This window comes from Capricornis sumatraensis, chromosome 4 (assembly GCF_032405125.1).
Source record: "Capricornis sumatraensis isolate serow.1 chromosome 4, serow.2, whole genome shotgun sequence".
Classification (NCBI taxonomy): domain Eukaryota; kingdom Metazoa; phylum Chordata; class Mammalia; order Artiodactyla; family Bovidae; genus Capricornis; species Capricornis sumatraensis.
In genome coordinates, this window is record NC_091072.1 from 35,457,646 (window position 1) to 35,482,400 (window position 24,755).

At 35.4% G+C, this 24,755-nt stretch overlaps 1 protein-coding gene across 1 annotated transcript; it reads right to left on the reverse strand.

Moving 5' to 3' along the window:
* Positions 1-2,904: 2,904 nt before the first annotated feature.
* LOC138079099 (SNRPN upstream reading frame protein) lies at positions 2,905-3,415 on the reverse strand. The gene has a single exon (XM_068971917.1). The coding sequence runs from the start codon at positions 3,330-3,332 to the stop codon at positions 3,117-3,119; it is 216 nt and encodes a 71-aa protein (XP_068828018.1). The 5' UTR covers positions 3,333-3,415; the 3' UTR covers positions 2,905-3,116.
* Positions 3,416-24,755: the final 21,340 nt, after the last annotated feature.

Sequence of the window (24,755 nt, forward strand, 5' to 3'; positions counted from 1 at the left end):
GAGATTGGCTATAGATGAGTTTACAGAATATTGTCCTTAAGTTTTTAAACATTTTGATGGAGAGAAAGCATAGAAAGGGGCTGGGACTGGAACATAGCTGGTAAAAGTCAATCCAGTGTGTTAACTTCACCAGCCTTCCTGAAGCCAAGCACAGGAAAGATATTCTGTACACTTTTATTTTTTTTTTGGTAAGTAGTTATGTAATGACTGTTATGAATAAGAGCATAATGAGGAACTCTAAGAATTTAAGGAAATGTTATTAGAAAATCGGAAGTGAAAAATAAAGTGGTAGATCTCAGAAAAGAAATGAAAATTAAAAATCATTATATAATTTATGTGAAGATGAAAGCAGTACAAAAGGACATAACACTGTTAATATGATAAATTAAGAAACATAAAAGGCATGATTGAGAATACTGAAAGGAATGAAATGAAAATTAACAAAGTTAAATAAATTCTGAGTGAAATAATTGAAATGGAAGGCAGGGAAAGGAATCTAACTTCTGCCTAATTGGTGCCTTTGAGGAAAGTATTAAAAGAATAGATTTAGAAAAGAGAGATTATTGAATACACAAAATATTCCTGAAATTAAAAATAATTTTTACACATACACATTAGAAGAAAACAGACACATGTTTTTTAAGAAGATAAAGGAGATTTGACATACAGTAAACACACACACACACACAGAAAACACAGAGAGACAGCTGATCAAGCTATTCAAATTCTCTAATATAAACTAACAAGTTTTAATAATCTCTAATGGAAAATGTATATCCTACTTAACCCTTGCTCCATCTGATGGCAGAAAATAATGGCACATTTAAATGTTTCTGTAAGAAATTTTGTAGCTTAAAAAAAAAAAAAACTGTTATTCAAAAAATGGTAACTGAACACTCATTTGATCATGTAAGAATTGTTCCCATAAACCTTTCTTTGTTGTTCAGTCACTCAGTCATGTCTGACTCTTTGCAACCTCATGGACTGCAGCATGCCAGACTTTGCTGTCCTTCACCATCTCCCAGAGCCTACTCAAACTCATGTCCATTGAGTTGGTGATACCATCCAAACATCTCATCCTCTGTTGTTCCCTACTCCTCCTGTCTTCAATCTTTTCCAGCATCAGGGTCTTTTCTAATGAGTCATGTCTTCAAATCAGGTGGCCAAGTATTGGAGCTCCAGCTTCAGCATCAGTCCTTCGAATGAATACTCCAATGAATTGACTGATTTGATCTCCTTGTGGTCCAAGGGACTCTCAAGCATCTTTTCCAGCACCACAGTTGGAAGCATCAATTCTTCAGCATTCTGCCTTCTTTATGGTCCAACTTTCACATCCATATATGTGCTATGCTGTTCTTAGTCACTCAGTCATGTCTGATTCTTTGTGACCCCATGGACTGTAGCCACCAGGTTCCTTTGTCCATGGGGATTCTCCAGGCAAGAATACTGGAATCGGTTGCCATGCCCCCCTCCACTTCCATATGTGACTACTAGAAAAACCATAGCTTTGTCTATAAAGAAGCAAATTTCCACACACACAAAAAAAGTGGGGGAGAATCAATTTCCTTTTCAATAGCATTCAAAGTTCTATTTTTTTTTTTTAAATTTGCTGTCTAGGTTTGTCATAGTTTTTCTTCCAAGGAGCTAGTGTCTTTTAATTTTATGGCTGCAGTCACCATCTGCATTGATTTTGGAGCCCATTTGAGACAGTATTAAATACCGATATCAAGCAAGGAAGAAATTAGTGAAGTGATTTTGCCAAATCCTGGAGGTGACCAGTGTCCACTGACTGTATTACAAAATAATAAAAGTAATACCAAATTAATTATGGTTACAAAGAAAAGAGTATTAATGACATAGGCCTTGTATGTGTAGAAATGATACCAAAAACATATGAATAAAGAATGTATATGAAAACTATAAAAACATTGATGAAAATGTTAGGAATGATCTAAATAAAGAAATGTCATGCATATGAATTGGGAGACTTGATGTCATTAAGATGTTAATTCTTCCCAATTTTAGGATCAACATAATACATATCAATATCTCAGCAAGCTATCTTTTGAATATCATTAACCGATTCTAGATTTTGTATGGAAAGTGTAGAAACCTAGAATATACAACAGAGTTCTGAAAAAGGAGAGGCATATTGGTGGACTTACATTATTTGATTTCAAGCCTTACCATAGGTCACATTAATTAAGATAACATAACATGGCAAAAGAAAAGATAAGTAGGTAGAACAGAGTAGAAATAAATCTACAAAATATATTCAACTTATACTTGTTGTTCAGTCACTAAGTCATGTCCTACTTTTTTATGACCCCATGGACTGCAGCACCCCAGACTTCCCTGTCCTTCACCATCTCCCAGTTTCCTCAAACTCATGTCCATTGAGTTGGTGATGCCATCCAACCATCTTGTCCCTGTCATTCCCTTCTCCTCCTGCTTTTAAACTTTCCCAGCATCGAGGTCTTTTCCAGTGAGTCAGCAGTTCACATCAAGTTGCCAAAGTATTGGAGCTTCAGCTTCAGCATCACTTCTTCCAATGAATATTCAGGGTTGATTTCCTTTATTTTATTTATTTATTTTTTTAATTTCAAATTCCTTGATTTATTTTCACATCTGCATATCCAAGGAAATGGTCCTATCTAATGTTTTACAAAAAGCAAATCACTGAAACTTCATTTCAAACTATCAGCAGAAAAGATAAAGTTCTCACAGAAAGGAATTCTAAAACATATTAGCAGGATATTCAGCAACTATTTATAATGAAATACTTCTCTTACGTTAAGGTGAAAAGCAGTACAAGTTAAATATGAATAAAACTACCTAAAAAGCAAAGACTACATTGTCTAGAAAGTAACTCATGACAAAAGTCTTTCAGGGTGAGAACATTAAGGTACTGCTTTTACTTTTTAAAATTTTCTGCTATGTGTTTATATTTGTATGATGCTTTTAAGGAAAAGAAATTGAATATATCCCAAATAATTAAGTGACCTCCAAACATCCTACCCTTTAATTAGTTGTTTAATCCTGATCATGATTTCATCAGCTATAACCTGTTTTTATTTTTCTCTTGAAATCAGCTACCTTGGTGTTCCAATACTGCTTTAACCACCTCTTGGTGTCTCAGCTAAGAATGCCTGTCTCAGTTCTGCCTGGAAATCCACCACAGGTACTTGCTGCTGCTGAGATCGCCTCAGGTACACGTGACACTCCTGGTTGCTCAGTGAGGCTGTCCTTCTACGTTTGACTTGGACTTCCACCTCTGGTACGTGCTGTTCTGTAGTCCGTCTCAAGTGTAAACGGTCCCTGGCCCGCTCCATCGCGCCGCTGGCCGCTCCTCAGAACACAACGTCACGCATCTCCGGCTGGCAGACCGCGCTGCGCTCCTCCGCCGCCACGGCACCACTCCGCAGACTCCGCCTGCACATGCCTGATTTCCTTTAGCATTGACTGGTTTGATCCCCTGCTCCTCAAGGGACTCTCAAGACTCTTCTCCAGCACTAGAGTTTGAAAGCAACAATTTTTGGGAGCTCAGCCTTCTTTATGGTCGAGCTCTCTTATCTGTACATGACTCCAGGAAAAACCCTAAGTTTGACTACTTTTAAAGCAAATTAAAAAAAATTAAGGAAGCAATTTATTTTTCAATAGCATTCAAAGTCCTAAATTAACCTACAGAGATCAATGGCCTTTTACTTTAAAAGCCACACACCAGGTATAAAATATGTCAAGAAAGTTCCACTTACAATGGCCAGAACTGTGTTAAAGTCTATTCTTAAAGAGCTTTGTTAAATACAAACATAACACAAAATGAGTGTGATCTATGTGAAGAAATATTTAAAATATTATTCCAAGATCCAAAGATGGCATAAAAAATATAATGTATATCACATTCTGCATAATACTCAAAATAATAAGAATGTCATTTTTCTGTATGTTCATCTGTAAATACAATGAAATAAAAATGAAAATAGTATTTTGTGGACAGGAGATGAAACAATGAGTCTGGCTTTAAAGGCCACATGAAAAATTAAATCAACATGATCAGCTAAGAGCTTTCTTATAAACAGTCTATAGTGGAAAGGCAGAGGTAGGGTATCTCTATCAGATATTAAAGGACAATATAAAGATGAATGGGCTTCTTCTGTATTAAAGAATCTTCAGCAGTAAAGAATCCGCTTGAAATGCAGGAGACTTGCAGAAGATGTGGGTTCAGTCCCTGGGTAGGGAAGATTCTCTGGAGGTGCAGATGGCAACCTGCTCCAGTACTGTTGCTTGGAAAATTCCATGGGCAGAAGAGCCTGGTGTTCGACAGTCCATGGGGTTGCAAAAGAGTTGCACACAATTGAACAAGTCAACAACAACAACAAAAAAGATGCATAAATCAAAGTCAGAATTCTAGAAGAAAAGATGAATGATTATATAAATTATGATGGGGAACTGAACTGTCAGGTGGTAGGGGGAGCCATACATTTTTTAATAGAGACAACATTTAGCTTCTTTGGAAAAAATCATTACCATGTGTAATCTGTATAGCTAAAACTTGTATATGTTATATATGTTATAATTTATGTAAGCTCAAAGCTTTTTAAAATTTATATATGTTTAAAATACCATATTATATTTACCCTGAGAACTAGAACTATTTTAAAGTTTGAACAGAAATGCAACACTATGTTTCAGCATCAGACATAGAACAAACTTCTTGTATGATTTGATATTTGTTTTTTCTTAACTTTTTAAATATGTATTGGGGTATAGCCAATTAACATACCATGTTGTGACAGTTTCAAGTGAATAGTGAAGAGACTCCAACATATATATACATGTATCCATTCTCCCCCAAACTCCCCTCCAATCCAGGCTGCTACATAACATTGAGCAGTGTTCTATGTGCTATATAGTAGGTACTTGTTGCTGAGCCATTTTAAACATAGCAATGGCTACATGCACATCTTAAACCCCCTACCTCTCCCCTCCCCCATTCTCTCCTACATCCCACCCCCTTGTGAGCTTAAGTTCGTTCTCCAATTCTGAGTCTCTTTCTGATCTGATGTTTGGATAGTTTTTTGTTTTGTTTTGTTTTTATTTTCTACTCTATAAATTCATCAATCAGGTTGTTTGTATGGTTTCTGTTTTGGTTGTAAATAATCCAGTAGAAGGGATATATGATTTCCTATTTGTAACGTCTTCTTCAGAAATAGAATTTGATGATGTGGAGAACTTACTTGCAATGAATACCCTTATTGAATATGTTAGTCACTATAGTTTCTCTCCCTTTTATTGATTTGCAAGGTTTTGAAGCATTTAATGTGCTACATAAATATATTGACCCAGCAAATGAGACTTATATACCCCTGAATCTTAAAACACTCTGTGGAATAATTGTCATAGTGGGTTTCCTCATTAAACTGTACTTCAGTTTATTTTTATACATTATATGGTAAATTTGGGACTTAATTATATAATATACTATAAATAATCAAAGCTAATTACAATAATTTAATAATTAAATCTATGTGATAAAATTAAGAAAAATGTGTTTTCCACATCACCTTAAATTCAATGTGATTGTTTACAAAATGCATAGAAATAGGTGATCTTTTTATATAGAAGCAAACATCAGTAGCCTAAAAGAGCCAGATATAACAACTAACTGAATCATGAGCAAGTCTATCTGATCCTAGCTAATCTTTACATGGGATTACTCAGTACACACTCAGAAGGTTCTTAAATGGTTCAGTTTTAAAAGAAAATCTGTAAGTTATCATACTGCGAAAGAAATAGAAATTGGAAATCTAGGTCATTTTTCCTTTAATAAAAGAACTCTTTCTACATCTTCTTGAAACCTTTAAAGAGTCACAACCTGAAGGTTGGTGAATACTTCTCTAAACAACTGCCATTGTTTTGGTCATCATTGTGTTTCTAGAGCTTAGATAGAGCATTGAATAATTGCATAAAGAATACATGAGTGATTGAGGAAGGAAGTAAGGGAAAGTAGCTTTGCCAACATTTCTTGACACACAATAAACTCCAATTAATTGCAAATTACATGATCTAATACACATTAAGCTGTTCTAAGTAGAGTTTTACCATCAGTTATATAATCTTAAATATTAACATGTTCCTAATAATTCTCTTTATAGGTTCTAAATTCTCAGTATAGTAATGAAACAAATGATTCACTAAGATTTGATGAAATTTGATGAGTGGCTTAAAGCTTGTGTGTGACAGTAGCAGAACTGGGACCCAAGTTTTCATAATGTATTTTAAACATTTTATAGCTTTTAAGCTTTTAAGGACAATTACTAAACAAATGTTTTAAAAATAAATACATTTTATATAGACACAGCTTACACTATTTCATTAAATTTCAGTTATCTACTTCTATGGATGTGAAAGTTGGACTGTAAAGAAGGCTGAGTGCCAAAGAATTGATGCTTTTGAACTGTGGTGTTAGAGAAGACTCTTGAGAGTCCCTTGGACTGCAAGGAGATCCAACCATTCCATTCTAAAGGAGATCAGCCCTGGGATTTCTTTGGAAGGAGTGATGTTAAAGCTGAAACTCCAATACTTTGGCCACTTCATGCGAAGAGTTGACTCATTGGAAAAGACTCTGATGCTGGGAGGGATTTGGGGCAGGAGGAGAAGGGGACGACAGAGGATGAGATGGTTGGATGGCATCACTGACTCAATGGACATGAGTCTGAGTGAACTCCGGGAGTTGGTGATGGACATGGAGGTCTGGCGTGCTGTGATTCATGGGGTCGCAAAGAGTCGGACATGACAGAGCAATTGAACTGAACTGAACTTCTATTATTGTCCTTCTCATTTTCTGTTCTTTTCTGCATTCTTTCGTCAAGCTATATATCAAGACAATTAAAGTTAAAATGCAGACCAATATAGTAACACATTTCTCCCAAATATTGATTCATAATATTGATTATTTTTCAAGGTCTTCAAACATTAAGGAATTAAAAAGTAGAAAAGGAGCTTTTTTTTTTTTTCCCTCTGTATCCCCAGTTATCTCGTATGATGGATACAGTGTCATACTTTGTCAACTGATGAACAAGAATTTACATTATGCTTTCTTAATATGCATTTTAAATAAACTGAAGTTATTTTATAGATCTTTATTTACTGAACATTGTTTAGAGTAAAATCTGCTTTCTTTATAAAACAGACACTAGCCCAAAGAGAAAGAAGTAGGATATAGATATCTCTGTTAAAAAGCTAATTTTCAGAAGTAGCATGAATTGATGCCTAAAATAGGATTCTATATTTGCAATCCTAATTGCAAGTAAGATTCTATATTTTTCTACTGAGAATTTCTTAAGACTTGTGGTAGGATTTTTATGATAACAAAAATATCTAAAAAAAGGTTCCAGAACTTGAGCATGAAAGAATGAGCTAATTAATGACAAGTAATGGAAATAAAGCTTCCCTGGTGACTCAGTGTTAAAGAATCTACCTGCCAATGAGGGAGAAGCAAGTTGAGTCACTGGGTCTAGAAGACTCCCTAGAGAAGGAAATGGCAACCCACTTCAGTATTCTTGCCTGAAAAATCCCACAGTAGAGGAGCCTAGCAGGCTACACTTCATAGGATTGAAAGAGTCAGACAGGATTGACCCTTTGCATGCATGCAAAGAAAATAAAGGTTATTAAACAACTTCCAAATTGTTCAAAGAATTCTTTCATTTTTCTTTTTAATAATTAGAAAACTAGAAATTGTACCTAATAGAATTACAAGTCCAAAATCAATGAAATTACATTCCCATGATTTAAGCCAACTAAAATAGTAATTTCAGCTGTAAGCACTATTGATGGCCATGAATTTTTCAAATACATATTGTTTTAAAATGTATTAAACTGTACAAGTATATCAGTGTTAGGGAAAGAGCTGCCTATATAAGATTAGACTGTGGGCCACAAGGAAATCTATTATAATTGAAAGTTAAAAATGCACTAATTCTCTTTTAATCTTTGCTTTACATTCTTTTTTCAATATTGAAGAAACTAATTCTGTTTATTTCACAAACATAGCTCTAATTTGAAAATAGTAATATACTATATTTTTCAAAATTGTCTCAACTGCATACTATCTGGTGAATCCATTGTCCTTTAAGGAGGATTGTTTCAAATCTTCAGATCCCATTCCATATGGAGTTCCACATCTATCCTCAAGATTTCTGCAGAGAATCAGGTATACTTATTTGTTCTCTTGCTTATCTTTGCCACTGAATTTCTTCTTGAATGAACAGTCTCTCTGTTTCATATGTTATTAGTGTGATCCATAATTCATTAATTTAGTTCATTCATTTATGACCCGAGTTACATGCTCGGGTCATACACATATTTATCCATTGAGTACACATTAAAAATGTGACTATTTTAAGTTTTCACATATTTAAAATGTGAATAGGTAACCACAACATTTCAAATTAGTAAGGAATTCATGTCTAAAATGACCAAATAGCATGAAAAATATAATTATTCATAATCATATGAATGCAAGTTTAAAAAAATTAATTTATTTATTTTAATTGGAGGCTGATTACTTTACAATATTGTGGTGGTTTTTGCCGTACATTGACATGAATCAGCCATGGGTGTACATGTGTTCCCCATCCTGAACCCCCCTCCCACCTCCCTCCCCATCCCATCCCTCAGGGTCATCCCAGTGCACCAGCCCTGAGAACCCTGTCTCATTCATCAAACCTGGACGCAAGTTTTAAAATGTGTTTTAATCAGCAGTGTATGGGTGATCTATTTTCTCTGCATCTTCACCAGCATTTCATGGTGTTACTATTTATTTTTCAGCTCTTCTCATAGATGTATAATGATACTCATAGTAGTCTCAATTAGCATTTTCCTAATACTAATGATATTTAACAACTTTTCATGTGTTTATTTGCTATCCAGCTAGCTCATTAAGTAAAATATCTTTTGTTCAGCAGTGTTTTGTTGTATCCAGCATATAAATCTTATATATGTTTTGTGAAATTTATACCTAAGTATTTTTATTTTTAAGAAATTATGGATAAAATTGTATTTTTCATTTCAGTTTCCACATGGTCATTGCTATTATATAGAAGTATACTTATATTTTATGTATTAACCTTATATCCTATGAACTTGCTGAATTCACTTATTAAGTCTGAGAGAGTTTCTTAGAGATTCCTAGGGTCTTTTTATGCAGAAAATTCTGTTGTATGAAAATACAATAGTTTGTTTCTTCCTCCCTACTGTACTTGTCTTTCATATCACTTTTTTCCTTTATTGCACTGACTAGACTTTGAGAATTATGTTGAGTAGCAAAGATGAGAGTAGTAAATTCTGTCTTGTTTCTGATTTCATAAGGAAAACATTCAGTCTTTCACCAAGTATAGTGGTAATACTGGTTTTTCTAAATGTTCTTTATAAGTTGAGGAAATTCCCCTCTCCAAGTTTCTGAAAGGTTTTCTTATGAATTGATATGGGATTTTGTTGATTTTGTTGAATATGCATTTCTGCATAAATTAATATGATCACATATTTTTCTTCTTATGCTGTTATTATGGTGGATCGTGATGACTAATTTTTGATATTGAATCAGTCTTGCATGCTCTTGATCATGATATATAATTATTTTCAGATATTTTCAGTTCAATTTGCTAATATTTTGCTTGAATATGTTTATACTTTAATGAAGGATATTGGTCTATAGTTTTCTTTCTCCCCTCCTTGCTTCCTTTGTCTATCCCTCCCTCTCTCTCTGTCTCTCTCTTTCTTTCCTTTCCTCTCTTTCTTCTCTCTATTCATTTATTTTCCTTTTCTGTACTTCTTTAGTCTGACTTTAATGTTGCTGTAGTGCTGGCTTCAAAGAATGGGTTGGGTGGTTTTCCCTCCACTTTTCTTTTTTTTTTTTTCCCCTTGAAGAGAATCTATAGAATTGATGCTAATTCTTCTTTAAACACATCATAGAATTCTCCAGTGAGAGCAAAAAGACAATTCCTTTTTCCAGGGATGTCAAAGTATGAGTTCCATTACTTTAGTAGCTATAAGGTTATTCATATTATTAATTGTATATTTAATGATTGTTGAAGTTACCTTATTATCCTTATGATGTCTGCAGAGTCTGTTTCTTGTTTCATTCCTGATATTACTAGTATGTCTTCTTATTTTTCCCTCCTTACATGTCTTGCTAGAATTTTGAAAATTTTATTAACATTTTAATCTTTTTGTTCTGTTAGTTTTCATCAATTTTATTTATAAGTTCCAGTGCAGTCTTTGTTCTTTTTGCTATTTTTTTTTCTTTCTGATTCACTTTGACTTTTGTTTTTCTTCTGATGAGAATTTAATTGAGTTTAGATCTCCTCTCTTTGCTGATACAAGCATATAAAGCCATACATTTCCAGCTCAATACTGCTTTAGTGATGTTCCACATAGTTTGATATATTGAAAATTTCATTTTATTCCATTTAATTATTTTAAAATCTTCTCTCAATGCTTTCTCTTGAAGCAGGGGATTATTTAGAAGTGTGTAATTTTATGTCCAATTATTTGAAAAGTTTCCTGTCCTCTTTCTGGTATTAATTTCTAGTTTAATTTATTGTGGTCAGGAGACATAGTCAGTAGGATTTTAATTCTTTCAGCTTTGTTGAGGTTTGGTTTATAGTCCAGCCTTTGGCCAATCTTGGTATAATTTATGTGGTAGTTTGAAAAGAATGCCTACTCTGTTGTTGGATAGAGTGTTCTGCAAATCTTGGTTGGGGTGCTGTCTGTTGATGGTGGGCTTGATGCCTTTGCTGATTTTCTGTCTAGCTGTTCTTTCAGCTGTTTGTTGAATGAGGACTGTTGAAGTCTGCAACAAACAGAAGTTTTTAGATTTTGTATGTATTCTTGCAGCTCTGTAATTTTTTTGTTGTTGTTTCCCATAATTTGAAGCTATTTTGTTATTTTAGATACATAACATTTATAATTGCTGTGACTTCTTGATTGGTTGAATCTCTTTGTCCCTAGTAATTTTCTTCACTATGAAGTCTAATTTACAGAATATTAATATAACTACTCTTGCTTTCTTTTGACAACATTTCCATGGTAATTGTGTGTGTGTGTGTGTTCCATTCTTTTATTTTCCTACTACATATGTTACTATATTTAAAGTGAATTTCTTGTATACAGCTTCAGGTTGATTTCTTTTATTTATTATATATATATATATAAATTTTTAATGGGTCTTTTCTATTGCTTTTTATTTTTATTTTTTTAATTTAAATTTATTTATTTTAATTGGAGGATAATTACTTTACAATATTGTATTGGTTTTGCCATACATCAACATGAATCTGTCATGGGTGTACACATGTTCCCCATCCTGAACCCCCCTCCCACCTCCCTCCCTGTACCATGCCTCTGGGTCATCCCAGCACACCAGCCCCAAGCATCCTGTATCCTGCATTGAACCTGTACTGTCGATTAGTTTCTTATATGATATTATACATGTTTCAATGCCACTCTCCCATGCTCCACTAATGTTCCTCTTTAGTTGATATATAAGGATCTTTTACTTCACATGCAGTTATTCATATGTTAAAATTTAAGTTTGACCTTTTTTCCTGGTCCATTTTCTCTCTGTATTGTTTCAGCTTTTTTTTTTTTTTTTTTTACCTTTTTGTTTCGTATGGATTACTTGAAATTTTTTTAGAATTCCATTTTTTTTTCGTCTATAGTATTTTTGAGTGTCTCTTTTAATAGACTTGTTAGTGGTTGTAATATATGCAGGTGACACCACCCTTATGGCAGAAAGTGAAGAGGAAATAAAAAGCCTCTTGATGAAAGTGAAAGAGGAGAGTGAAAAAGTTGGCTTAAAGCTCAGCATTCAGAAAACTAACATCATGGCATCCAGTCCCATCACTTCCAGGAAATAGATGGGGAAACAGTGGAAACAGTGGCAGACTTTATTTTGGGGGACTCCAAAATCACTGTAGATGGTGACTGCAGCCATGAAATTAAAAGATGCTTACTCCTTGGAAGGAAAGTTATGACCAACCTAGATAGTATATTGAAAAGCAGAGACATTACTTTGCCAACAAAGGTCTATCTAGTCAAGGCTATGTTTTTTCCAGTGGTTCTGTATGGATGTGAGAGTTGGACTGTGAAGAAAGCTGACTGCCGAAGAGCTGATGCTTTTGAACTGTGGTGTTGGAGAAGACTCTTGAGAGTCCCTTGGACTGCATGGAGATCCAACCAGTCCATCCTAAAGGAGATCAGCCCTGGGTGTTCATTGGAAGGACTGATGCTGAGGCTGAAACTCCAATACTTTGGCCACTTCGAAATCTATGCGAAAAGTTGACTCATTGCAAAAGATTCTGATGCTGGGAGGGATTGGGGGCAGGAGGAGAATGGGACAACAGAGGATGAGATGACTGGATGGCATCACTGACTCGATGGACATGAGTTTGAGTAAACTCCGGGAGTTGGTGATGGACAGGGATACCTGGTGTGCTGTGATTCATGGAGTCACAAAGAGTCGGACATGACTGAGCAACCAAACTGAACTGAATATATATCTACATATAGAGAGTATTAATATTTTAGTAAGGAACTTAATCCAAATGCTAGAATATCAAGAGCAATAAAATTTATGTGAAGCAAGAATAATTTCAAATCCATGGAATTATAGTGATCTCAAAAATATTAATTCCTAAATTGTGAACATCCATGTTTAAAAACTAAATGCTAATCTGTTTACAGTACCTGTACTTCAGTCTCCCATTTCTGTGATGCTCAGGTTAAAGTGAACTTTGATCCACAGTGACTTAAAAAGCCTTTGACTTGAGATTGTCTTTAAGATTGAAAGTGTTAAAACAAAATAAGAAATATTTCACAAGAGTAATCTATAAATTTGTAAACTCTCCTATGGCTATAGAATCTCATCTAAGTGATCACTACTAAGTAATCTAAAATGAAATGAATGTGTGCTGTTTGATACCCTGTGGACTATAGCCCACCAGGCTCCTCTGTCTATGGGATTTCCCAGGCAAGAATACTGGAGTGGGTTGACATTTCATCCTCCAGGGGATCTTCCTGACAGGAATTGAGCCTGCATCTCCTGTGGCTCCTGCATTGGCAGGTGAAATTTTTACCAGTGTGTCATCTAGGAAGTCCATAATCTAAAATATTAAGTCTTTATTCCTGCTGCTGTTGCCACTTATCTGTTCAAAAACATTCATGCTGGCTGCTTCCATCATACTATCCAACTACATGCCTATGGCTGATATGGATATACCAGATTTAATATCCCACATTTGTTACACCTTGGTTTTCCAGCCCTAGTCCCCTTCACTTGCTGTCATTTTGTGGCAGAAAATACTTTCATTACTTCAACTTTGGGAACTTAACCCTGTCATGCCAAAGCCCATATTAATCATGTGCCATTTTGGTGATTCTTTTATTCCAACTCCCCAACTACAAGCTGAAAGTACAATACTTTCAAACAATAGAGAATGAGGGGTTGATACATGTAAGTTACTAACTGATACATCTTCTTGTGAGCCCTTATACTTTCAAGAAACATCTTTCTTCCAGCCTCTCAAGTTTTTTCTTTCCTCTGAGTTTGGTGTGCACATTTAACTTCAGTCATCCTTCTTTCTCTTAAAACTTTTCCTCCACTTATATTCAATAAATAATTCATATTACTATATTCATCTATTTATTGACTCATTTAAAAAATAATTCCTTCAATGAAGGCATTACATATCACTGAGGATAATACAGAAGCACTGATTTTTAAGATTTTTTATCAATAATGAAAAAGAAGGAAATCATAATTTGCACATTTTTAGGCACTGGATATATCAGGTAGCTTTTGCCTGGAATAATACACCTTAAACAGTACTTCTCAAATGTTAATGTCAGGGATATTGTTAAATGCACATTCTTATTCATGAAGAATGACATGGTGCATGAGACTTTCCATTTCTAGGGAGCTAGTGAGAGTGCTATAATTTGAGTGTCATGGTCTTAAGTAACGACTTCCCTGTAGCTCAAATGGTAAAGAATCTGCCTTCAAGCCAGGAGAACAGGGTTCGATACCTGGGTTGGGAAGTTCCTCTGGAGAAGGGAATGACAATCCACTCCAGTACTCTTACCTGGAGATTTCCATGGACAGAGAAGCCTGGTGGGCTACAGTTAGTGAAGTCAAAGAGTTGAACACGACTGAGCAACTAACACAGTCCACAGTCCATAGTCTTAGGTAATTTCAGTTAAATATATCAGCTATGGACAATCTATGCTAGTGGCTTTTTTTTTACATTACTTTAATAACAACACTTGAAAATAATGTAAACCAAACTAAACGCAAACCTGAAAGAAGAGTACACGGTGCATAAAAAAGGGTAAAACATTACTTTGTTTTTAATGATATCACCATGATTTCTTTTATTTTAATTTTTAATTAGTTCTACACAACTTGAATTGAGAATTCATGGCTCTGCCTACTCCAAATTGATATGACAGAAAATGACTAATATGTCACAATTTGATTGTTTAAGTACTAGTCATTTTCTTGAAGTATATCTCTAATGTATTTCACTTAAAATTTTGAAGCGATATAAATCTATTCTAATTTATCTTAAATATTTGAAGTGCATTAACTCTTTTTTAAAAGACTTCAAGTAATTTTGTGTAAAGATAAGTTGTTGACAGTCAAATTTTTAGACCTTTAAAGTATTAATATCATTAATTCCCTAATAATCTATTGCTTTGGGGGTTTCCCAGGTGACTCAATGGTAAAGAATCTGCCTGCCAATGCAGGAGACCAGAGTTCAATCCCTGGTTCAGGAGATCCCCTGGAGAAAGGAATGGCTACTGCTCCTGTATTCTTGCTTGGGAAACCCCATTGACAGAGGAGCCTGGTGGGCTATAGTCCATAGAGTCACAAAGAGTCAGATAAGACTGAGTGACCAGCATTTCAATTTTCTATTACAGTTTAGGTTATTATCATTATTTTAATAGTTTCCATAGTTTTCTTACAAACATTTAATTGCATTGCAAAACTATATAACATTATCTTTTCAAAGTTTTTTTTTTTTTTTTAAGAAAATTGCAAAATTCCTAATGGCACTATAACTCTTAATTACACTTCAAAAATGACAAGGTCAATTAGAAAAACCAATAAAACATGTTGAATATGCCTTTGTAATCTATTGATCCAACAAAAATTATTCTTTGTATTAGATAGCCCTGAAGCTTGCTGAAAATAGAACTATGGACTAATTTTTCAAAAACAAAATATTTAAAGTTATTTTTAAGATCCAAAGAACTTAAGAATTTAGTTTATAAAAATAAACTAAAGTTATCACCCATGACCCTACAATTCAGAATCTTGTATGACTTCTAAATTTCAGGTAGCTTATGCCCTTTATAAATTGAATTTTCATTGCTATTATTCTAAAATCTTTTAATGTCAACCAGGCAGCAAAAGCTTAGTAACATTTTACCACTAGTAATTCTGCTCTTAATACTTCCCCAGGTGGTGGATTTATGAAATGCAGTTGCAGAATCGTAAATTTTTAAATACAGACACTTACTCAAATAGTCCACTTTGGGAAGCTATCCACTGATCCCACAAAGGTTTGTAATCCACTGTCTTTTAGCTCTCTCTCTCTCTCTCTCTCTCTTTTTTTTTTTTTTTGGCCACAAGAGTCCATGAAATAGCTTCGGTGTAAACACAGTTTTCTTAGTTCATTCAGATCTTTAACTATAGTTGTGTGCATGCGTGCATGCATGTGTGCTCAATCGTGTCCAATTCTTTGCGACCGCATGAACTATAGCTCTCCAGTACAGTTATATTCCTACAAAATTGTTTTATCATAATGTAAATAGTTAAACATGGGCTTCTCTGGTGAGTCAGTGGTAAAGAATCCACCTACCAATTCAGGGGACTCAGGTTCCTTTCCTGAGTCAGGAAGATCCCCAGAGAAGGAAATGGCAAGCCACTCCAGGATTCCTTCCTCCCTTCTCAAGGGCTTCCCTCCTGGCTCAGCTTGTAAAGAATCCACCTGCAATGTGGGAGGCCTGGTTTTGATCCCTGGGTTGGGAAGATCCCCTGGAGAAGGGAAAGGCTACCCACTCCAGTATTCTGGCCTGGAGAATTCAATGGACTATATAGACCATGGGGTTGCAAAAAGTCGGATACGAATGAGCAATTTTCACTTTCCGGTATTCTTGACTGGGAAATCTCAGGGACAGACGAGCCTGGTGGGCTATAGTCCATGAGATTGCAAAGAGTTGGATAGGATTTAGTGATTAAACAACAACAGAAACAAATAAGTAAAATAACCCCTCAGTTTTCTAGCTCGTTACATAATGATGTCTTGATGGGCTTTAGAATTTTCTTGTAGTTTCAAATACTGAAGAAACTAGCAGTTTCTTATTAAGGAAATTTCATTATGCACAGTATTTCTGAAACTTTTCTTTAGGAAATAATCTCAAAACTATTGAGAAACAACATAATAAAGTCAGTCTCATAATTTATAGTTCCATCTTACCTTTAACCTCAGATATTTTGACTGAGCTTACTTGTCATATTAATACCCATGTTCTCAAAGAAATTGAAACATGAGTAACATATTCGATATTGTTGTTGTTCAGTCACTCAGTCATGTACAACTCTTTGCAACCCTATGAACTGCAGCACACCAGGCATTTCTGTCCTTCACTGTCTCCCAGAGTTTGCTCAAACTCATGTCCATTGAATCGGTGATACCGTCCAACCATCTCATCCTCTGTTGCCCCCTTCTCCTTCTGCCCTCAGTCTTTCCCAGCATCAGGTCCTTTCCAGTTAGTCAGTTCTTCACATCAGGTGGCCAAAGTGTTGGAGCTTCAGCTTCAGCGTCAGTCCTTCCAATGAATATTCAGAATTGATTTCCTTTAGTATTGACTGGTTTGCTCTCCTTGCTGTTTAAGGGTCTCTCAAGAGTCTTCCCTAGCACCACAGCTCAAGAGCATCAATTCTTCAGCACTCAGCCTTCTTTATGATCAAATCTCACATCCATACATGACTAATGAGAAAACCATAGCTTCGACTATACGGATTTTTGCTGGCCGTATTCTCTAGACCTCTATACAGACATGAAACTAAAAGCATCAAGTCATGAATCTAAGAAGTTAAATGAAGCCCAGAATCCAGAAGCATATCTCAAGAGTTCATGTAAGTCAGAATTTAGAAAGATTTAATAAGTAAAAAACAACTAAACAGCGAGAATTTTCCAATGGAGATAATAAAGATGACCAGAGTTTGTGAAATAAGGATTGATATACCCCTAACATGGTGCATGTTTTTTGCTGCCTATGCTGTCCATCTGTTTGAACTGCTTTCTGATAGAATTGAGAAGACTGGTGAGAAAGTTCTTACCAAGTGACAACAATGAGGTGGAGATTGGCTTAAATTGTTTATTTACTGACAAGGTTTATAATTGTTCCCCAAATTGAGGCTTGAAACATAAGAGTTGGAGCAGTTTTGATAGAGTTGATAAGTTTAGACTATGTTTTTTGCTTAAGTACATTCAATTTATAGTATTAATAATATGTTGTTATATGAGAGATATATAGGTATAAATTATGTATCTCCACAATTTAAAAGAATATATCAAGATATATGTACTTTTTCTTAAAATACATATATAATCCTAATATAACACCAAACTTAGATTATTCTTGCTTAATTTAGTTTGTTTTAATTGAAGTATAGTTGATTTATAATGTTGTGTTAATCTTGACTATATAGCAAAGTGACTCAGTTATACACATACAGACATTCTTTTGTTGTATATTCTTCCCCATTATGATTTAAGACAAGATATTCTATACAGTACCCTACTGTATACAGTTAGATGATTCTTATATTTGATATAATGATTTAAATAAATAAGCTAAACAGTAAATTGCCTGTGGGAATTTCAACACCAAATAACCGTGCCAGTTCTATGAAATAAGAATTTCTGGCATTTGTTTTTAATTTTAGTTTTTAGAAGTTTTTATTTTTAAATTCTCCAAATGATTCTTAAATTAGCCAGCATTGAGAACCACTGATTTAAGTAATCCCAATGGTAAAGGGACTATGCATAAAAGAATTGCTTTGATTGTTAAAAATGGAAGCTATGATGGCTCACTATTAAATGCAGCCCATATTTTAAGACTATATGTTTATTTATTAAGAATAATATTTCAGAATTATAATAACTTTAAATGAGTATTGGCATACATTTGTTTTAAGCCTATTAATTCAATAATTCATATTTATTTAAATTATATAATTCCTTAATGACTAACAAGAAAAAAATGGAATTTTGAGACCATCCACATCATTGTGGTATTGACATCAGGTCAAAAATTGGTAAAATTTAATAAGAATATTGATTATGGGAAAGTGTTTAGCATTTGAGAAAATGCATTGAGGAAGTTAGTGAATGTTAATATACCGGTCTGCATTCCACCCTGTGATATATATGCAGATTTAATAGTCACTGTTTTATGAAAATTTTCAAAGATTATTTTACTGGCAAGTGACAGAAGCTAGCTCAAATAGCTTCAGCAAAAATAAATTTAATGTTAAGTAAGTCCTGAGTATTCACATAATTCACAGAATCAAAGAAATAACTCAGGTTTTATCTGTTGGACGTTTTGCTTTATTTTGCCAACTAATTCTTTCTAAATGATTTGAAGTGTAGTTTTATATCAGCAGAAAGAAACAAATTTTCCCAATGTTTGCATAGCAGTTTAGCATTTTTTTAAAATTGCTTCTATTAATACTTGATCATTTGTCCATCCCTCAGGAAGATAGATTAGGGCTTTCTTGGTAGCTCAGCTAGTAAAGAATCCGCCTGGAGTACAGAAGACCCGCTTCAATTCCTGGGTCAGGAAGATCTCCTGGAGAAAGAATAGGCTATCCACTCCAGTATTCTTGGGCTTCCCTGGTGTCTCAGCTGGTAAAGAATCCACCTACAATGTGGGAAACCTGGGTTTGATCTCTGGGTTGGAAAGATCCCCTGGAGAAGGGAACAGCTACACACTCTAGTATTTTGGCCTGGAGAATTTCATGAATTGTATTGTCCATGGGGTCACAAAGAGTAGGACATGACTGGGTGACTTTGACTTCACAAGAAGATAGATTTGATACATGGATCGGCTAGGCCAAATGTCCATTGCTGTAGGTTTTCTGTAGAACAAAGAAGTTGGGAAAATTTATATGCAGAGGAAAAATTAGCTACCACTGTTCACCCTACAATGATTAAAAAATGGTACAAGTATTGAGGTAACCATCTTCATTTTATCAATAACCCATCTTGAAAAATCAATGCCCATTTCTTTCATTTTAAATTATGTTACTATAAACAATAAATCTCTATTTCCCCTAAAGGCTCACCAATGTTTAGTGCTACACAATGTCACATTTATTTTGTATTGTGAGGTACCAAATTGAAACTACTGATGAGCTAGATAATAGTAATTTTTCTGTTCCATTAAATCAGTAGTTTTCAAATTTGCTTCTTATAAATTCCCAGGTGCTGAAGAGGATGTTGCTGTAGAGGTCACATTTTAAGAACTACAAACACTTTAATCCATGAATTACATATATAATAAGAAAATTTCTATTCAAAATGTTTATTTCAGCCATATGAATATCATGGTTTTATAAATACTTTATGATAAACAAATATTGATGTTATCTTATAGATGATCACATAGCATTTATGAAATACTGAAAGTTAGGGCAAGATGTGATAAGTAATATAAAATCCAACTCAAACTGGCCTTAGCAAAAACTGACTTTATTGATTCAAGTAATGAAAAATCCTAGGATAGTGCTGGCTTCAGTCAAGACTAAATTTCATGACTCAGACAATGTCATCAAGGTCATAGTTATTTATTTTTCTACACCTTGGCTCTGCAGGCTTCATTCTTAGGTGATGAGAAGAGCCTTTTCTTACTCAGCCAACACCAGCAGCTCCAGGCATTCCTCTATCGGTCCAAAAGAGGAGTTTTTAGCCATGGCATGGAAGAGAGTAGAGTATTTATTTTATTTTACCACTGACTGTAGTAATATCTGCTCTTGCCTCACTGGCCCTGCTTGGTTGAGGCTAGCAGAGCTAAGAAAATGGAATGTACAGAGTCCCTTAAGGACATTGAAGATCCATTCTGTAGTGAGATTTGGGATAATTATCCATATACATAATGAGTCCAGAGAAAGAATTGTTTCTTCCAGAAGAAGATTAAGTTACTAGTTTACCAAAATAAGTGTGACTAGTTGTGACCAAAGATTGAGAACAAAAGGAATCCTGGTCTACCATTGCTGCTGCTGCTAAGTCACTTCAGTCATGTCCGACTCCTGGAATTTGTTCAAATTTACAATTTTCTTCTATTTTAATTTGTTATTATTAGAGAAGTTATTCTCAAATCCTAGTAAGTTTCATGAATAACCTCAGAATTTTATAAAAATGCAGATTATTTGTTTCTACACACAAAGATTCTTATTTACAAAGAATACGGTGAATCTTCACTTCTTCACTTATAATAAATGTCATAAATGAATCTCCTATTCAATTGTTTGCCCTAAAATACTGTGATAGAAAGTTTTTAAATTTGATATTTATCTTCATGTTCAGAATTTTAAGTGCAAAATGCAGGAAGAAAAAAAATCTGTAATATATATGTTTGACTGTTTTATTGCAAGGAGAGAAACTCAAACCCATAGGAACAGGGAAAAGGACATTTTGGGCTTAAGGGAAGAGGATTAAAAGAATCTCTGTAGGGCCAATATCTTTTCAGCCTCTTTGTGGTCTCCCTTCGCTTCAGGCTCTCTACTTATGGCCATAACGTGGCTACAGCCTTAGAATTAATCTCACCCCACCAAACAAAAGAAAGAGAGAAAAATACAATTTAGCAGAAACTCCAGCAGAGGGGTCCAGTATTTCTTTATTAGGCCATGTGTTTATTTCTGACTTTAAAATGACTTTCCTGGTGGCTCAGATGGTAAAGCATCTGCCTGCAATGTGGGAGGCCTGGGTTCAATCCCTGGGTCAGGAAGATCCCCTAGAGAAGGAAATGGCAACCCACTCCAGTACTTTTGCTTGGAAAATTCCATGGACAGAGGAGCCTGGTAGGCTACAATACATGGGGTTGCAAAGAGTCGGACAGGACTGAGCGACTTCACTTTACCTCAATTGGCCTTTCAATATATTTGATTCTTTGAGCAAATATTTTTTGTTCAGAAATAAAGTGAAATGAAGTGAAGTCACTCAGTCATGTCTGACTCTTTGCAAACCCGTGAACTGTAGCCTACCAAGCTTCTCTGTCCATGGATTCTCCAGGCAAGAATACTGGAGTGGGTTGCCATTTCCTTTTCAAGGGGATCTTTCTGACCCAGGGATTAAATACGGGTCTCCCACATTGCAGGCAGATGCTTTACCCTCTGAGTCACCAGGGAAGGATATTATCAATTTACCCCAACCTCACAGGTTGGATGGGGGAGCTATGATCTTTCCAGTGAAAATCAGAAAGCTATTCTTGGAAGAAGGAAGTGATGGATATTGTGAACAAAGTCAGTTTGATAAAGGTAACATAGTATATTTATTTTCTATTGCAGGCATTACAAACCGCCACAAATTTTGTGACTTACCATCAACACAATTTCATTATACCACAGTTCTGTGGCTCAGAAGACTTAAATAGTTCTCGCTGAGCTAAAGTCAAGATGTTGTTGGGCTGCCTTCCTTCCTGAAAGCCTTGGGAATGGGGAATTTTTTCCTTGCTTATTCAGTGGTTGGCAGAATTCAGTTTCTTGATGCTGTTAAGATTGTGTTCCCCATTTGCTTGCTGGCTCTCGGCTTAGGGCGATTCCCAGCTTCTAGAAGTCACCATCATTTCTTGACTACAGACCCGGCTTTCTTCATCTTCCAAGCCAACAACAAAGAGTTGAAATTGCCTCATGCCTTGAGGATGTTCCGCATTTTGCTCTGTCTTCTCTCTCTCTGACTTTATCCAGGAAAGATTCTTTGCCTTTAAAGATTCATGAGACAAGCCAGGAAGTCTCTCCATCTCACCATCTCTATTTTAATCACACCTACAAATTCATTTTTTCCCAGTAATGTAGCATACTTACAGGTTTTGTAAATTAGAGAATAAACTTTTCTGGGAGCATGGAGTCATCTTTCAACCTCCACACATCAAATGTTGTTGTAAACAGGAATCTCTGTGCTTTGGTTTTGTTTTTATTTTTTAAGTTCTTCTTTTATTTTATTGTGGAAGAAAACTTTGTGGCTTCCCAAGTGGCTCAGCAGTAAAGAATCTGCCTTCCAGTGCAGGAGACATGGGTTTGATCCCTGGGTCAGGAAGATCTCCTGGAGAAGGAAATGGCAACCCACGCCAACATTCTTGACTGGAAAATCCCATGGACAGGGGAGTCTGGTAGGCCACCGTCTGCTGTGCTTAGTAGCTCAGTCGTGGCCGACTCTGTGACCCCATGGACTGTAGCCTGCCAGGTTCCTCTGTCCATGCAATTCTCCAGTCCAGAATACTGGAGGGTGTAGGCATTCCCCTCTCCAGGGGATCTTCCTAACCCTGGAATAGAAAGAACCAGGGTCTCCTGCATTGCAGGTGGATTCCCCACCAGCTGAGCTGCCAGGAAATCCTGGGCTACAGTCTATGGGGTCCTGAAAGAGTCAGACACAACTGAGTGACTGAGCACAAGAAAACTTAACTCTTAACAGAACTTACAGTATATAGCCATAAACTCTGAGGGAGTTCAACTGCACTGTCAATTTGAAAACATGTTGTTTTTTCTACAAATGTAGATTTGAGTCTTATTGTTAACTTAGAAACTGAAGATATTACTACTTGCAAGGTAACAAGATATACTATAATATGTGTGTGTGTGTTATGCAAAGACACAAAATTCTTTTTTTTTTTCCACTGAAGGAAGATTTTTATTTATTTATTTATTTATTTATTTATAATTTTTACTTTATTTTGCTCTACAATACTATATTGGTTTTGCCATACATTGACATGAATCAGCCACGGGTGTACATGAGTCCCCAATCCTGAATCCCCTCCCACCTCCCACCCCATATCATCTCTCTGGATCATCCCTGTGCACCAGCCCCAAGCATCCTGTATCCTGTATCGAATATAGACTGGCGATTCATTTCTTACCTGATAGTATACATGTTTCAATGCCATTCTCCCAAATCATCCCACCCTCTCCCTCTCCCACGGAGTCTAAAAGTCCGTTCTATACATCTGTGTCTCTTTTGCTGTCTCGCATAGAGGGTTATCGTTGCCATCTGTCTAAATTCCACATATATGTGTTAGTATACTGTATTGGTGTTTTTCTTTCTGGCTTACTTCACTCTGTATAATAGGCTCCAGTTTCATCCACCTCATTAGAACTGATCCAAATGTATTCTTTTTAACGGCTGAGTAATATTCCATTGTGTATATGTACCACTGCTTTCTTATCCATTCATCTGCTGATGGTTACATCTAGGTTGTTTTCATGTCCTGGCTATTGTAAATAGTGCTGTGATGAACATTGGGGTACACGTGTCTCTTTCAATTCTGGTTTCCTTGATGTATATGCCCAGCAGTGGGATTGCTGGGTCATAAGGCAGTTCTATTTGCAATTTTTTAAGGAATCTCCACACTGTTCTCCATAGTGGCTGTACTAGTTTGCATTCCCACCAACAGTGTAAGAGGGTTCTCTTTTCTCCACATCCTCTCCAGCATTTATTCCTTGTAGACTTTTGGATCACAGCCGTTCTGACTGGTGTGAAATGGTACCTTATTGTGGTTTTGATTTGGATTTCTCTGATAATGAGTGATGTTGAGCATCTTTTCATGTGTTTGTTAACCATCCATATGTCTTCTTTGGAGAAATGTCTATTTAATTCTTTGGCCCATTTTTTGATTGGGTCATTTACTTTTCTGGACTTGAGCTGCATAAGTTGCTTGTATATTTTTGAGATTAGTTGTTTGTCAGTTGCTTCATTTGCTATTATTTTCTCCCATTCTGAAGGCTGTCTTTTCACCTAGCTTATACTTTCCTTTGTTGTGCAGAAGCTTTTAATTTTAATTAGATATTATTTGTTTATTTTTGCTTTTATTTCCAGTATTCTGGGAGGTGGATCATAGAGGATCCTGCTGTGATTTATGTTGGAGAGTGTTTTGCCTATGTTCTCCTCTAGGAGTTTTATAGTTTCTGGTCTTACATTTAGCTCTTTTATGTCTGTGGTGTTAGAAAGTGTTCGAGTTTAATTCTTTTACAAGTGGTTGACCACTTTTCCCAGCAACACTTGGTGAAGAGATTGTCTTTACTCCATTGTATATTCTTGCCTCCTTTGTTAAAGATAAGGTGTCCATAGGTGTGTGGATTTATCTCTGGGCTTTCTATTTTGTTCCATTGATCTATACTTCTGTCTTTGTGCCAGTACCATACTGTCTTGATGACTGTGGCTTTGTAGTAGAACCTGAAGTCAGGCAGATTGATTCCTCCAGTTCCATTCTTCTTTCTCAAGATTGCTTTGGCTATTCAAGGTTTTTTGTATTTCCATACAAACTGTGAAATTATTTGTTCTAACTCTGTGAAAAGTACCACTAGTAGTTTGATAGGGATTGCATTGAATCTGTAGATTGCTTTGGGGTAGTATCCTCATTTTCACTATATTGATCCTTCCAGTCCATGAGCATGGTATATTTCTCCATCT